General features: G+C 44.8%; 1 protein-coding gene across 23 annotated transcripts in view; it reads right to left on the bottom strand.

The window, feature by feature from the left end:
• LOC142879409 (plectin-like) overlaps window positions 1-16,807 on the bottom strand; it is a 108,521-nt gene that overhangs the window by 31,441 nt on the left and 60,273 nt on the right. For 13 of the 23 annotated variants that reach the window (XM_076012696.1, XM_076012697.1, XM_076012698.1 and 10 more), the window contains one exon: window positions 1,905-1,966. In XM_076012696.1, the coding sequence (XP_075868811.1) occupies window positions 1,905-1,966 (62 nt within the window). Of the gene's footprint in view, window positions 1-1,904; window positions 1,967-4,028; window positions 4,438-10,818; window positions 10,925-14,960; window positions 15,079-16,057; window positions 16,249-16,807 lie in introns of those variants that run through there. The other 10 variants (XM_076012705.1, XM_076012710.1, XM_076012712.1 and 7 more) reach the window with 5 other exon arrangements.

The following is a 16,807-nucleotide window of genomic DNA, read 5'->3' as shown; positions in this document are numbered from 1 at the left end:
TCGCTGAAGATGCTCCAAACTGGACTTTAAATGGTGCCCGAAAAGCTTCAGAAAATCCACAGTGGAGGACCAGGAGGAGAACCTACTAAAGGTGGGGAACTAACGGGTGAAGTTAAAGGTGATAAGACAGAATGTTTGCTCCAATCTCCAAGTTTTGATGTCAACTTGTGACATCCATTTGGACTGCCTTCTCTTTGCTGTCGCAGTAGTTACATCATTTTACATTGAAAATGCATTTATCGAAAAGGCAAAATTTTACTCTGGTGACGCCTTCAAGTTAATGGTTTGTGCAAAAAAACCTGCAGTATAGCTTCACAAAACCTTTGAGTGTACGCAACCCCCGCCCCCCCCTCTTCCTTACAGTGGTTATCCCTGTTCCATGACACAAAAACACTGTGGTCTGGGAACTTATGTAACACAGCGGGCATCAATGCACGTCTTTCAGAAAAGGATGGGCACGGACGCATGCCACCCAGAGCCAGGCGTCTGGGCTGCACATGTGCTACCAGACCTAAACCACCGCAGGCAGAACACCAAAATTTGGCCCTTTTTTTTTTTTTTTTTTTTTCAGTGGAGCATAAACGTCTCCAGATGCTCCACGACTCGCGGGGAGAAAAAAAAAACCCTAATGAGTACCTACACAATGTTGCTGAATACACACTTCGCGCACTGGAAAGGAAAACACTCACTGTGCGCTTATTGTTCCCCTCTCTATTGCCACTTCTAAAAATAAATGCAGGGGCGGCCGTGCGTCCGAAGGGAGCAAACAGATAATGTGGAAGGGGCCTCGTGTCCCGTCGCTGCTCTTTTCCTGCAAGAAATGTGACACCGGCCGGGTTTTCCTGTTTAAACTGAACTCCACAGCAGAGTTATTGTGAAAGCGGCGGCTTAATTTTTCACTCTTAATGAGCAGCTCTGGAGTGAAGCCTGTTCTTGACCTGTTCAGCCATGAGAGGTGCTATGAGCCCCTGTTAACTGTGTGAACAGGAAATGAGGTAGGCGAGAGTGGATGCGCGCTGATGGACGGCCTATACAGTGGAACAGCTGACGACAGAGTGAGTATCTGGGCGGCCGGTGTAACAGTGACTGGCAGGCGGTGTCACTTTGAGTACGCACTACTTCAGATGACAGAAAAATAGCATTTTGACTGTGATAAGGTTCAAGTTAAAGCACTGACTTTGGAGCTGTTCACACTGAGACGCATCTGTCCAAATGGGATTTGTGACTGTTCAGACTACAAAAGAGCCATCCGGTTTCAATCTGGATGGGTTAAAAATCGGATTTTGGCTGGCAGTCTGAACATGGCCCGAAAGCTTCGTCACTCACTCACTACGATATGATATTTTCAAGTCACACCAAACCCATAAATATATAATAATAAAAGCATTTTATTTTCTGAATTAGTAAAGATAGGTTGAAATAATTGACAAGCATTGGTTAAATTTTGACTTCTTTTTGGTCGAAATCCCAAAATGCATTTATATTTTAAAAGCTAAGATTAAAAGCTACCATCATTTGAGTTGCAGCATTCATCAGAGACTTCTACCTCCCCTGGTGGCTGAAGACAGATTAGCACGTTGACTCACTGAGAGAAAATCTGCTAAAGCAATTAAAGCCTTGACCACAAACAGTGAATTTCACCCTTTGATGTTCGCCGCTGCTGTTGGGTAAGCGAAGCCGTCGGCCTCATGTCGGTGAGGTTTGGTGAGAGCAGAAACTCTTGGGCGGTTTTGTTGGTGAAGATCCATTTCTCTGGCTGGCCTTCTTTGTGTGGTGGGAGCAAAAGCCTTAATGTGTGTGTGTGTGTGTGTGTGTGTGTGTGTGTGTGTGTGTGTGTGTGTGTGTGTGTGTGTGTGTGTGTGTCATGTGTCCAAACAGGGTGAGAGTGAAGGAGACACCCTTACCTTAATCAAGTGCTTGTTCACCCATTTCGTGAAGGTCTTTTTCTGTACTCGATCTCGTTCATCTGCAAGACATAAAACAATGTATCCTTAATGGCTTTTGCCAACATGCACAATTTGACAGCAGTGAATGGTTTGGGTGGGACTGTATTTCTTTGGGATACGAAGCAGCAAAATAAAAGGGGAACTCTGAAAGATGGGCTGATAAGATTTGCCACTGGGTGGAAAGAAAGAAAACACATCTGAACATGCACGCCTGAGTCAGGCGGCGTCAGAGCGCAGTCACGGCCAGCTGGCACGCTCCCGTCGTGTTTGTGCGGCGCTATTTGTTCAGCTCTTGAACCCCCCCCCCAAAAAAAAAAACACACATCGAAGGAGCTTCAAGGCGTACGTTTATAAAGAGCGACGAGATTAGAGGCGTCTGTATCGCACGGTTTCACTGGCAGAGAGCGCAACAACCTCCCGACAAGAGACGACAAGATCTTGGGTAGACACACGCCCACTGAGACAACTAACCTGCGCACGCCCCCACCTGATGATGACTTGGAGAGTTGAGGTGAAATATATATAAAAAAAAAAAAAAAAAGAAAAACCACAAGGCGTGTCGCTACAACTTTTGCCGCGGGCGAGAAAATTTCCATGAACCCACACGGGGCAACGTTTAATATTTAAACTTCAAATGTGATTTTCCTGGGTGGAGATTTAGATAAATTCGCCCAGCAACAGGAAGCCCCTCTGGTTTGTCAGCGCACTGTGCGAGTGACCACACTGTCTGGTGTGAGGTTACACACCTTGAAATGGAAAGTTCTGATTCAGTGCCAATTTAAAGAAAAAAAAAAAAAAAGAGCAGCCCTGAGGCTACGTTTGTCTCCTCGGGAGGGTGTGAGCGGCCACCTCGCGTGTGTTGTGGAACGTGGCTGCCATGGCAACCTCGCACAGACACGGCAGACCTTTGACCTTCACATCCATCAAGACGTCCAGCCCGGCGACGAAGGGCTCTTCGGAAGCCGAGTTCCACTTCCAATCCAGGGGTCAGAGCATCACACCGTCGTGCGAGTGCGATGACGGGCGACACCGACGAAAGGCTTCCCCCGTCGGTGTCACCTTGACCCCGCTGGGGGGGCTTTGCACTCTGTTTCGCACTGCGTTATCTAATCCTGCTGCTGCTGCTGCTGCTGCTGCTGCTGCTGCTGCTGCTGCTGCGGCTGGTGAGCGAAGGTGTTGTTGTCGAGCGGATGGGGGCCGGATGAACTTCAGGTATCAAATGTCACGAGGCGCAAACCGGTTTGAGTCGAAGTGTCGAGTTTAAACAGCGATTCGGCAGCGTTTCAATTCAGGTTTGACGCCGGTACGATTCTGTTGGGGCGGGGGGCGTTCCATTTATCCCATATTCATCCTCCCACCTCAACTTTGACTGAATATACAATTAGTTGTATCTTTACAAACTGTTTAAGGAATTGAAACAGTCTAAAACAGACTGCCAGGGCAGTAATATATGTTTTTTTTTTCAATTCACTCCCGTACTATAGGCTATAATAACATTATTTGATTGTTAAGTGAATACGATTTGATCATTTTGTCTCTTTGCCCGCTGATAAATCATTTGCCCACCCCGAAATGCGACTGGAAAGTAAGCAAGTCGTTGCAGAAAAGTGAAAGTAGGCGAAGCAACGATGCAATAACGTGCACATTTTAAGAGTTTGACATTTAAAACCTGAAGAACTGAAGCTGTGAACCAAGAAGAACAAAGTGGCCCGTTGCAAACCACACGCACCGCATGTGCAGTGACTCAGTCTCCCCAGCTGCACAGCGCGACTTGTGAATGGGCTCCGGCTGACCAACACAACATGAGGAGGCCGCTGATGCATTAGAAAAGGGGAGTGAACAATGTTCGAGCGCCGGCCACTGAAGTTCACTTGGACTGTCAGGCCACCTGTAATTTCTGCACCGCCGCAGACCGGGACGCATTGCGCTGAATCAAATTGAAAACTTTTCACACAGAAGAGAAAATTCGAATGAATCTTTCCACTTCATTTTACGCCAAACGTGGAAAGAAACAGTGCAAGAATAGAAAATGAGGCAGTTTTTTTCGCCTCCACACACACACACACACACACACACTTGTACCTTTCCTGCCGTCCGTAGACTTGAGCCTCCCCTGATAGAAGTTTTCGTCCGAGGGCATCCTCTCCCTGCCACGGTTGTCAGAGGACAGATTCCTGTACCTCTGCTGCTGGGAGGCCATCCTCACTTCTCGCTACCGCACACGACGAACGATCCAACAACAAAATATCCTCTGCGATTTTCTATCCTGGTAATCTCTTTAATTTAGCGCTCGGCTCTCGCAAGTGTCCACTCCGCAGAATGCACTCGGCTCTTCAGCGAAGCCTGTGATTTGCCTTCCCACTACTTCAGCCTCAGCCCTCTCCCTCCCTCAATAAGCTCCGCTCTGCCTTCCTCTTTGCCCGTGTCTTTCGCTCACTTTCTTCCTCTCATAGCAAGTGGTGCCTGCGGGCTATGAAGTCTGGGCCCGTCCCTGTGTGTGTGTGTGTGTGTGGGTGTGTGTGTGTAAGTGTGTAATGCGCGGGTGTGTTTGGATATGGGAGGCAGGGCTCCGAGCCCAGCCCTTCCTCTGAGCGGGTGCCCTGTTGGTCACAGAGGGAAGGAGGCAGGGGATGACGGGGTGTGGCAGCCTGCACGTGTTATCGCCTGAACGCCTTGTTTGCGAAAGATAATGGCGCACAACCGGCTGAGTCACTTAAGGTAACAAGAAAAAGAGAAGATGGTAAAACTATGAGCTTGTATCTTCATCTTTTCTCAGTGCAAAATGCTGCGGATGCTAAACAGCGAGGCGTTAGGCGGAAAAATATAAAGAAGTGACAGCGACGCTCGTTCGTTTACGTTCGTTTACACAACATGGAAACGACTGCGGTTAATCATTACTCACTCAAAATCTTCCTCTCACATTTCCCACTCAAGGATTGCTCACGGCGGCGAGAAAAAAAAAGGTGAAGAAATAAGGGATGAGATGAGTAAACTCCAGGCAGTGGCTACTGACCACACCCTGATCTCCGTGATTTACTGAGAAGTGTTCACACACGCCAAACTAGGGTGCCTTCAGGTGCTCACTCACAGTCCCCATTGTTTCTCAGCCCAAATACACACTTCCTCCTTAGCCGTTTTTAGTCAAAACAAATGACAGAGTGACACATTGTGCTGCCTCCAAGCTGTAAATTGGAAAATGACAGCGGTGAGATGCAGAGAGAGAGATAATGTGGCTTACTCACTGTTATAACAATGTAGGAACCCAAGTTAATGTGTATTGAAATGATTAAGAGCTTCCTGTGTTGCAAAATCTTTCAAGGTCGGTCCAGTGAGACCTGTGGCAGCCAGCTAGTGATGACCAAAATATCACATATTTTAATAGGTAAGCGATTGAGCTTGTTTATTTGGGCTGCCGAGTATATCAAACATGTATTATTATCCCGACAAGGATATTTGCAAAACGCAAAATGCAGAGACCTTGCAAGTGCAACAAGTTATATTCAATGTTCCATCCCTTCCACTTTTTTTGGATGTCATTACTGGATTTTTGGCAAATCGGTGAAGCCTCACTGCTCTTGATGGCCGCCACCCATGAAAATGCTAGTATCTGAGGTCAGCAGTACCTAGCGACCTTGAGCTATGTCAATAAATTAGCCTCGGCTCGGTGAGTGTGAGTCAATAGAACCTCACTGCTGGGATGGAATAACGGTTCCTTTCGTCAATGTGTACATCTGCCTCCCTGGTGTCTACATTAGCAGTAAGCCAATAGCTAAGTTGGCTAAGAGTCACATTGCCATTACGACAATTAACGTGCCAAGCACTTGTTTCCTACGACCACGCACCCCGATGTGGAAGTGGAGTTTTAGAAATACCAGGACTTGACTTGGTCGTGATCTGCTGCCGGTAGGAACGTTAAGCATTGGTAACTTTTTCTTGCCAAGTGTTCCATGCTGTGAGAAAGATTGTGTTAGCATAAAAGAGTTATGCTCATCTACACTAAAAATATTTTGTAATCTCATTGTGAGGTATCACTAAAAGTAATATTTCTTCCAAAGAGCGGGGAGTTTGTCAGGCACGACTTGTATGAACATGAAGGTATGTAAGTGTGTGTGTGTGTGTGTTTGTGCGTGTACCTGGGTGAATCATTTTGCGCTGTGTTAGCAAATTCTGAGACACACCTTTGTCGTTCAATACGATGTCTGGGCAAGCTAAGGAATTAGGGAGTGGTATGTGGGCAGGCAGTTAAACAAGGGAAAGAAGTGAATGGATACATGATTCTATCCTAGAAAACTTTTCCTCACACGGTCTGGGCCGGTAGTCATTTGGCAGCACTACGTCCACTTCCAGAAAACCACAAAAAAAAAGAACGTTGACAGTGCGAAGAGCTGATTGCGCCAGATTTCTTTTAAATCTTATCTGGGCTGCAGAAGGTTCAGCAGACTGAGAACACTGAAGGACCTGTGACAGTCCAGCACCTACTTATGCAGGATTTTTTCGGACCGCATGTGGGAAACACTAGCCGGGGTATTCCAGTCAACTAAGCATGGAAAGTCTTAGTCAAGACATCGCTCCAGCAGAAAGGAGGCATGGCATTACGGTCTCTGCGAGCTTATTACTGCTTCTCATCAACCAGATGGAAGCATTTTTTTTTTTTTTTTTTTCAAGAGTGGAATGCACATTGGGGGTATTGAAGTGGAGAAAGCTAGCTTTTATGTGTGTCTATTTGTGCAGTGGTCACAGTGAAGTTATGCTACCATGTTTGAGTACGATGCTGCCGGCAGTTAGCATTAGCACGCCAGCACTGTTATTGAGACCATTTTTTTTACAGCAGTCCCTGTCAGGTTTATAAAAAATAAATTAATCCTTTATGCTTTTTATGCACACGGTTTCTCTCCAGCTGAAATGAATCTGCTCTTCAAGCAAGAAGAGAATATAAATGTTTAGACAGCACATTTGTTGCTGTTGTAGCTTTTGTCCTGTTGGAGCTTTTGTTTTGTTTTTTCCTTTTTGTTTTTTTTTCACATGTATGAGGAAGGCTGCAACCACTTTCGACGTAAAAGACCTGTATTTACGCACTTTGGACTCAGGCAAAAACCATTAGAGGGACAAAAGAATTCTAAGAATGTGTCATTATGGTTTTTGAAAGACCTGAGCGGCACAACAAATACTATGGCTCTGACAGAAGGAGGCTGGAAACCAACTTCTATTGTGGAGGACGATGAAAGCGGCAGAAAAGGAATTTGTCCGCCCCCTCCGGGCTACCTTCCACCCTCCTCCCTTCTTGAAAGCTTTCTGCTGCGCCTTTGGCGCAAAAGTCAAAAGGCATGCATTCTGCAGAAGTTAGTGCCCCACCCTGGATGAAAAAAAAAGGAATTTGGATAGATATGGGAGCGGGCTTAACACACCCTGGGATTATCACCTCAGGTCTTCTATAAACAAGAGGAGGAGGTGCGAAGGCGGGGGGAGGTCCCCATCTGGTTTTTCAGCATGCATCCAATTTCTGCAAAATGTGTGAAAGGCAAATAAGACCAGCGAGGAGCTCCTTGCTCATGTCAGTTGTGTTGACTAGTATAAATGAATATTTAAAGAAATGACTTTGAATAAAAACAACAAGATAAGAATGACTTTCTATTGTCTGTGCATCTATTCTATTACTGTTTAGTGACTCTGTGTAGTTATCATTTACAAGGCCACCTGATGAAACAATGATGCTGCAAGCTCAATTTAACTCTGACTGACCAGGCGTCTGTCACAGCGACGGCAGCTGAGACTCAAAATAGTTCACTGCAGTACTTTGGCAGTGTGTGTGTGTGTGCGCAGAGCCTCACATCTGCCACTGTGTCGCTTCCTAATGTTTCAAACTTGATTAACCTGTGATCAGCTGATCTCCTCTGTTTGACTGGAACAGGAGTGACGATAAAAAAGAAAGGCACACAACTCCCTCTGCAGGTCAGAGTCAACAAATGTGCTCATGTAAAATATCACTGTATGAAATCTAAGCGATGTAGAACATAAGTGAATACATTTTGGTTTCTTCAAATTTGAGAAACATCTTACTTGCATTTAGCGCATTTAGAGTGGATGACTGTGGATCACAACTTTTAATCAGGATTTAAATGTCAGAAGATCGAATCAAAAAGCTTCCAAACACTGTTTTCTTCAGCTAAGCAAAAGGATTTTTTGAAATTACACAAAATGGTAAAAAAGTGAAGTGCATTTTGAATTAAGGATCCATCATCACACCAATTTAGGGAAGGAAATGATGAATGAATGAATAAAAAAAAAGAATCCCTTCCTAATCAGTGTTCTCCTCCGTGCTGTGACTCACCAGTTATAATAACGTGGTGCTTCTATATGCTGTCGTCGCCCTCTTGGCATTTTTTCAGCGTCAGAGCAAATGTGGAAAAGAGGAAGTGGGGCGTGTGGTTTCCATGGCGGCGGTGTCAACAGAGAACCTCGTGCTGGGGACAGTAGCGGTGGCGGCTGACTCTTGACTCACAGCTTTATATTTAAACACGGAGACAGGCGGAGTTTCCCATGGCTGCCTGATGTGACGTGGAAAGGAAACACCCTCAAAGGGGGGGGGGGAAGAAGACAGTTGGCGCCTCTGACCAGTAGGTAGCACCAGAGTGCAGGCAAACCGAACTTCAGCAGTTTAATGCAGATGATGGAGTCTCATGAGGACCCACATTTTCCCCCCTTATAATGATGCAACCCAGAAGTTATTGCATAAAAATAAAAACACTTGCCCACTTTATATCATGTCCAGTAATAAATTATTGAAATTATTGAATTGAATTGCAAAATATATGCCTGTTTTGAAATCTATTTTTTTTTTTTTCGCAGTCAAAACAGCTCCGTGACCCAAAAGTGGATCACGACCCACAAATTGAGAAACGCTGGTTGAAACCTTAGTTTCAGTTCAGGGAAAGTTAAGTCAGGACTGTTGAACAAGCTATAATAAATACATAAACAGTAAATTACATCTACAGTTGCAAATTTGATTTACTTAAACAATTAAATTATTACCCCATTAGATGACATTTTGTTGGTTACTAGTGACTGCTATTTGGATTAAGATGCTCCATTCAATATTTAAAAAAAAAACAACCAAAAAAACTATTTGACTTTGACTGTAATTAGTATCACTGGGAGATTAATATTACTTATTAAATTACGCCATAACATTTTAGATGAGGGTCAAACACTAAATCAGAACGCTGGTGGACTATTTGGAAAAACACAGGGATGTAGGAAGGTTTTATGCACATTTTAAGGTTGGATGTAAAAAAAAAAAAAAACAACAACTACAAAATAGGTCATTTCCAAAAGGTAGTTTGACACAGTGTTATCTCTGCTTGGTGCAGGAGCACGGTGACAACCGTAAAACCCTCAACTCATTCATAGCTTTTCTTACGCAAAAGACAAATGCATCGACGTTGCCCGGAGCCTCAATTTAACAGTCAACATTCCTTCAGATAGGACCCGATACTGTCACAGCCGTCATTGTGCTTTCAAAAACCACAGATAACACTTACCCAGGTCAAGCAACCAACCTTCACTTCATATCTACAACTCTTACACATTTAGTGTCAGACTCTGAGATAAGGGACGTATAGATCATAGAACACAAGACCTTTAACACCACAAAAGCTTGACTTTGCAGGCTCGTCAATGGCTTTATAAATGTGCAGGTCCAGCAGGCCCAAGTGATTGCTAAAGGCTGTGATTACTTTGTACAGTTGGTTTTTAAGGTGGATTTCCAGGCGGAGACCGCAATTCTCGTTCATAACACGTCATTTTGCTGTGTTAGTGTGGGAAACTAAATGCCGGTCACCGTTTTCCCCATACAATAGAATTCAACCACAGCTCCTCCACAACCTAGTTCTCATCCCGGGCCGTGTCTTTGAGCAGGACAGCTCCCCCACCAGGATGAAACTACACTATGGGATGGTCTTGGAAGTGCCTCACGCCTGAATATCACAATATGGAATGCAAAATCTTGACTTACGTCACAAACAGAATATTGTTATACTATGTTAAGTCCCCCTGCCGCCTCCACCCCTCCCCCGAGATGTATTCATTCATTAGTCTGCAATGAATGTGAATGGGTGGGCCACCTGTCGAAACTGGGCGCCCTCTGATCCAGTTGAACAGGTGACAGATTAGCCCCTGGCACCGAACCTGCTCTCACTCTGTGTCTGAACTTAAATATTATGAGATAGAGAGAGAGGAAAAAAAAAAACCTCATGTCTTGTTATTTGTAGTCATACATTTCTAACGCAATGTCTAAAGAGCTGATGTTTTCTGATCACCCAAATTATTATCAAAAAATTAAGTGTGTTACTAATTATTCTAATCATTTTTTTTTATTAATTTTAATTTATTTGTTGTGCTTTCAAACAAAAAGTGAAATTCCATCATTTTTAATGTTGCATTTTCGTCATTTGATTTATTTCTTCCTGAGTTCTACATCTGAGCCTGCAAGTCACTTTAAAACCAAAGACACTTATTTTAGATACAGTTCTAGACTCTTACTTTTACTTGACGTTTTGACCAGCCTGAAGTAACAACAACAAAAAAAAAAAATCAAAGTTTTAGTGTGATATCGGTAAAACTGCATCCAAAGCACCATTTTTTTTTGTTTTTTTTTTACACAAAAAACTGCACCAAGATGTGTGATGGTTCCGTTGAAAACGGTTGCTTTGTCACGTGCAAAGAGTTGGATATTAAACAATATCAAAATCACTATGCAAATCAAATTGCATTAAAAAAAAAACAAAGGAGCTAAACGCAGCACCGCTAAGGCTGCTTTTATACCCACACTGAAAACACCACAGACCAGCAGACGAAACCCCACCTCTGCACTCACCTGCGCAACACATCTTACTGTACAAATATGTGCTTCTCTCTCCGCCTGAGCTCATGACATAGTGATAGTTGAGGTTCCACAGAGAAGCCATGGTGAGCCTGAGGATCACCCCCCTACCGACACACCGACTGTGCCAGTTGGTGTCAGCAGGCTCTAAAAAAGAACAGGGACCACTTTCTGAGAAGTGCAGCACCGGAGTTTTGGCCCCGCCCACCTCATTCATCTGACACCTGGAGGGCTAGTCGGCAATCCTTATTGTCAACTGTGGAGACTTAAACTTGTATTATCAGTACAAATATTATGTAGTCATTATCCATGAGGGTGCTGTGTTTCTTTTTAAATGAATGATGCTTTTCAAATCAGGCTACAGATAACAGTGCAAACGCCGAGCTGACAATTTATTTAAAATATAATCTACTTTCTAATACAGTTGAACTACATACAAAATCCTGCCAAACAGAATCTACAGTATTTTCCAGTCCAGTTCATGTCTGTTTACTTTTCAGCTTATGGTGGTTTTACCAGTTTTGTCAGAGTGTTTAAAAACTTCAGGGTGCTCTCATTCATCACCCTCATGTCTCTCCACTGTTTTAACACAGCTTTGAAGCAACACGAAATAGGATTCTTGACATAATGCCTTACATTTTAAACATTTTCTCTGTCAACTCATCTGCAATACAATGCAAGAGATAAAATAAATAAATAAAAATAAAGAATCGCTGATCCGGGACTATGTTTTGCGAGCAGGCTGACACGCGCACCTACTGTCATCGGTCAACTTTAGGATGTGATAGTTTACGACAGGGCACAGCTGAGCTGATCTCGGGACCTATTCTGAAAGGGAAAGTGATCTAAATACACTGAGCTCTCCTCTTACGGGACCCCATAGGATGCTCTCTGATCTTCTCGCATGTGTTTGGGTCACCTCTTTTACGGTTGGTGCCCCCCAGCATGACATTTAAGACCAAAGGGAACTTTTCGATGTGTCAAATGTAAGGTTTTGCAAGACGAAGCAGATTTTCTTTGAAAGTTAAATTGGGTTTAATGATCATGTCTTTGGTGGCCAACTGCTGTTAGATTCATTGGTTGCTAACTGATTGATTACTGAGTGGCGGACAGGGTGAGTCCTCCCTCTTCACAGTCAACCCTTATTTCAATCAGGTGATGGCACTGAGGAAAATCCCTTAGCTCAGATAAATTTAAAACCTTTTCTAGGGGTTGGAGGGATTCGGCCTGACTCCATCCTGCTAAAATAGCTGGATAATGAAGTGACAGATTTGGGCTGCTACTGCCTCTTGGCAATAGTACAAAGGAGTATCATAAAACACTGCTCTAATCAGTACTAAACCCCTGTCTGCCCAGTTTCCAAAAACACTTTGTTGTGAATTCCAAGTGAATATTCATGTTCTTGTGCATGCAACACAAACATGTAGCCCAACAAAGCCCATAACAGAGATCAAAAAAGTAAAAAAAAAAAAAAAAAACACACAAAAAAACAAATAAATTACTAAATACCAGTAAGACCGGATGTGTTTTTTTTTCCGGTCACATGGCTTCAGAAATAAAATCACCCTAAAGTGAGCATGCTGTTTGTGACTCATGCATCTGTCTTGTCATTATGGTTTGATAAATATTCCCCGGAGAACACGAAACTGCACCAAAAGCCCTTTTGGGTTTCCATGAGTCCCAGAGACTTTGGACCACTGTTTATGCTGTGACTCATGCCCAGTGGTTCTCCAGTAGGACTCATTGCGGTGCATGATATTCGGAAAAACTTGCACACACTCACACACACACACACACACACACATTGGTGGAAGGTGCATGGTAGCTGGATCGTTCCACAGTATATGAGCTGGGGCTGCTTCCAGGAAGAATGTGGTCTTTTCCAAAAATCAGGCCAGAGGCCAAAGCCAGAAGTCAACTGCTGCAGCCCACGCAGCCCCGTGTGGGTCTGACATTCATCTCTTTGTTCAGCTTGGAGCGCGATCAACTCGTGCCTGGGCTCTGAGCGTGTTGAAAAAGGATGCTTTACTTTAGAGGCGCTGGAGAAAATGCCTTGACACATTCTCAGCTCACGGCCCTCTGTGTAAGTGATGGAGCGTGAGCTTAATTTAGCCTCAACAACCACCTGTTCGACCTGGGAATTCAAGGGATTCTTTTGGGGGTATTGCATACGAGTCGCTTAGGCAGTAAGTTACCGTCTTGAAAATCCCAGAATTGTGGAAATTCAGATCTCAAACCCCTACACTAAATCTTTTTACGATACCCTTCAACTCAGACCCTCCGAGCTGCCAGTTTGGGCAGTCTAAGAAGAGGGAAAACAAACACGGACGACAAGTCAAAGTTCAGCGCCAGAATGTCGAGCGGTGCACCTTGGCTCTTCGGAATTTACTGTGCAACCGAGTCACGCCCCCTTCCTCACGCCCTTTTAGCTGACCTCATTCCATGCCGGCAGGGGGAGTATGTTGACATTCATGTTCCCACCTCTGCGCATACGCATGCGGGGCCCGTGTGGTTCATTTGACTGCAAAGCTCAAGCGAGCTGCAGCTGCAGTGAGAGTGACAGCTCAAGTAGGGGAGCTAGCGAGTGGATTCGGGCCGTAGATCTGTCATCATGCCGAATGGGTGCCAGATAAAAGAGCTAAGGGGACAGTTAAGACCTGAAAGCCCCTTTAGAGAGCGCGATCCAAAGAGCAGAAGGGACACAGCTGCATTTCAGATCAGCACTCCGGAGGCATTGCTAACATGACAGGTACACAACTATGAATTAGCTTTTGCTTTTCAGAACAAATGGCTTTGCTGCTGTAATTCCAATACCTATGTGTGACAGAAGCCCCCTTACACAGTAATCACAGCCTTCTGAATCAAGTCCACATGGCAGTCGTCGTTCTCATTTGAGGTGACGTAAGATTACACCAACACTTTCTCCACCTGCTGTTGATTTGAGTGACAGTTGAGTGAGTTACAACAATTTCAACACCCCTCGAGGCAACAGAGAGGCAGAATATCAAGCATATTATTGGTTCCAATGATGCTCATTAGAACCAACACAAAAAAGACCAATAAAAATAGTGTCATAGGACACTGGGAATTATTTTGGAGGAATACATCTGACAAGAAAATAAATTACGACACCCTGCTGGGCACTGAGTGACCACTGATTCCCTGTGTGAGCCTCATCTCTAGTGCATTAAAATGTCTAATTGTGCCAATGCCTAAATCCTTTTGGCTGCAAGGTTGTTGACTCATAAAGGGTTCCAAACACCTCCCTTCCAAACTTTTGCCTGCAAACTAAATCTTGGGCAGTCTTACAATGTCATGCTTTAGCATTTACCAGCCATGTTAAAGCCCACTGCTTGTTTGTTTGAATCAGTCTGTGGTATAATAAAGGTTGTTAATTAGGCTACCTGAAAACTGCCTCCGCAAGAATCTTTAACTCAGTCAAATCAAACAGAAGTGAGACAATTAACCTCAATTCACCTAGACAAACTAGATCAAACTTCAGACTAGGCTGTAATAAGAGGGTGTGTATTGTGTAATGACCACAATGTTATTTCAGCACTCAACAGCTTATTGTGCAGTGAAAAAATAAATCTCTCAGTGCAGTTTGGTATGTCTTGTATCCATGCACCGTGACATGTCAGACTGTTTCCCCTTGAAACAAACAGGACGCCTCCCAAGCTGTCTGAACTTAATGAGGTCTAATGCCTTGACAGTTCCAAGTAAGAGCAGACACCTTGGGAAAAAGTCACAGAAGGTCCTGGCAGCACACAGGACGGTGGCTGAGAAAATATCAAGGTTAGACGCAAGGGATAAACAGGGTAAGTTTCTCATGGGTGAGTAATATGGCCCATCTGGACAGACATACCTCAGGAGTGACCATGGAGGTAGAAATAACAATAATTAAAAAAAAAATGGACGCTAGAAAATAGACACATAATGCAAAAATATCCTCTGCCAGTAGAAATGCAAGCACGGCGTTAACACCCGGATCAGCCTTTGCGACGGCAAACAGAGGAAGGATGAGCCAAAGCAAACGCTCCTGAAACGGCGCGGCGACACAGACTTTGATGACGCCCTCGCTGCTTGTTTAACCTTCACGCTGAAACAATATCCAGCGGCGCGCCCCGCTCGCTTACCTTGTCTCCTGTGTTTTTTCAGGCGCCAGAATACAATCAGGGTGACTAAGTGCCCTAAAACCACCAGGGCGGGGAGAACGGGACCGTGGGGGCTAGAAGTCATTTGTCAGGACAGACGGAGATAATGCGGAGGGGATGAGAGCCTGGCCTGCGGTGACAGGTGGGCGCTCTCTGGGTGAGCGTGGCGGGGCAGCTTGTGGGTGTGGCAGAGCCTCGTTTTAAAAAAGGAAAAAAAGGGAGGCCTACAGTGGAATTCCTGCTGTTTCCCCCACCCTGAAGTTATTGCTCAAGACTTTTTGTCTGATCTGGATCTGTCGCTTGTTCAGCTGTTCTTCGACGATGACCTGTTCCACAGCGTGAGCCTGAAGTTTGAGGAACTGTTGGTCAAGTGACAAAATAAACGACCTCTTCACCAACTGGCGACTGTAAAAGTGCCAGTTGGTGCCTTCTTGGGTCTCCAGTTTACCTGTAAAACCATTCATGTGGCTGCTCTCTGGCAGTTGGGACAACTGGACAGCGAAAACACTGTCTGGACAAGGTCTGTTTCTATAGGAACCCAATGAAACATCAATGGTCCACCCTAAGTTTCTTTGATTAAAAAAGTCCATCAAACAAATGCGAATTTTCAAACTGTTCCAACTCATTTGGATAAAATAAATGTAAATATTAATATATTAAAAAAACTTCATCTTTGTTAACTTTTAATCTCAAAGCAGTACCAAACATACTTCCACTTATGCTGCCTACTGAAGAGACAATAGGGAGGGTTGTAGAGTTGACACTGTTTCCCTGGGCTGCTGCCCTCACCTACATGCCATCAAAAGTTGAAAGTATGTTAAAAACTACCAGGGCAGACAGCCTTCCTTCTAATTCAGTCAGTCACACTTTGGACTAGGTTTAAATATGGAACACAATCCACATGGCCATGGCCGAAAGTCACCCTTTGTTAAATGCAAACACGCGGGTGTTTGCGTATCCAAGTACACAACAACACTGCACATGGTGTGTTTGCCAAAGACACTCAGCTGAGAGCCAGACTAACACCATTAGACACACACAGACAGACAGGCCACCGCAACCCAACTCTGTGGACCTACCAGGTATGATCTTCATCTAAGAGATGGTACGGCGAGGAGGAGGAGGAGGAGGAGACCGAGGGGTGAAGACGAAGATAGCCCGGCAGACGGGGCGAAGACAAGGACAGGAGAGGCTCCTGTTAGTTTGCGCCGATCTCGCTTGTTTCTCTCCTGCGTTGAATTTTGACAGGCTGCGCCTGCTGCTTAGATCCGTCAGCCAACTCTGCCATGGCCAGGGGAGGAGGGACGACACACCAAGCCCGGGGACGGGGGCGAGGGGCTTAGAGTGCTAAAGGGGGTGGGTGGTCGGAGGGGGAGGTGGGGTGGGAGGGCCGCGAGCTGACTGAGGGTTATAAATATCTTGGCCGGCCAGATGATCATTCTGTGTCACAGTTAGAAACTGATGGGCGAGCTCTGGCGGGACACTTGGCCACACTCACGCCCTGGAGACCCCCCATCACAAACACAGGCGGCCCTTTTCCGCTTACATCTCACTTGGATGATGATGGAGTCGGGTCACAGATCTTCAGCACAAAACACTTTGCATACAAGATTATTTCCGCAAGAGGAGCGTACTGTGCTTAAAATGTATGAAAACACGATTGTAACTCAGTTTTACTTTTTGTTTGCACTGAAACACCTATTATGCGAATGAAGGATGTCAAGCCAAACCAGATGATGTATGCTGCTGTTTCCGCCAGCGATTAAACATTTTTTTTAGTAAGTTTCTTTACTTAAAGCCTGACATACTGGGGAATAGATGGGGGAAAG

The sequence above is a fragment of the Nelusetta ayraudi genome, unplaced genomic scaffold, assembly GCF_046127955.1.
Source record: "Nelusetta ayraudi isolate G7.1 ecotype Tasmania unplaced genomic scaffold, CSIRO-AGI_Nayr_v1 ptg000136l, whole genome shotgun sequence".
NCBI classification, from domain to species: domain Eukaryota; kingdom Metazoa; phylum Chordata; class Actinopteri; order Tetraodontiformes; family Monacanthidae; genus Nelusetta; species Nelusetta ayraudi.
The sequence above is the reverse complement of the archived record's forward strand: the minus strand, read 5'-3'. Positions and strand labels throughout refer to the sequence as shown.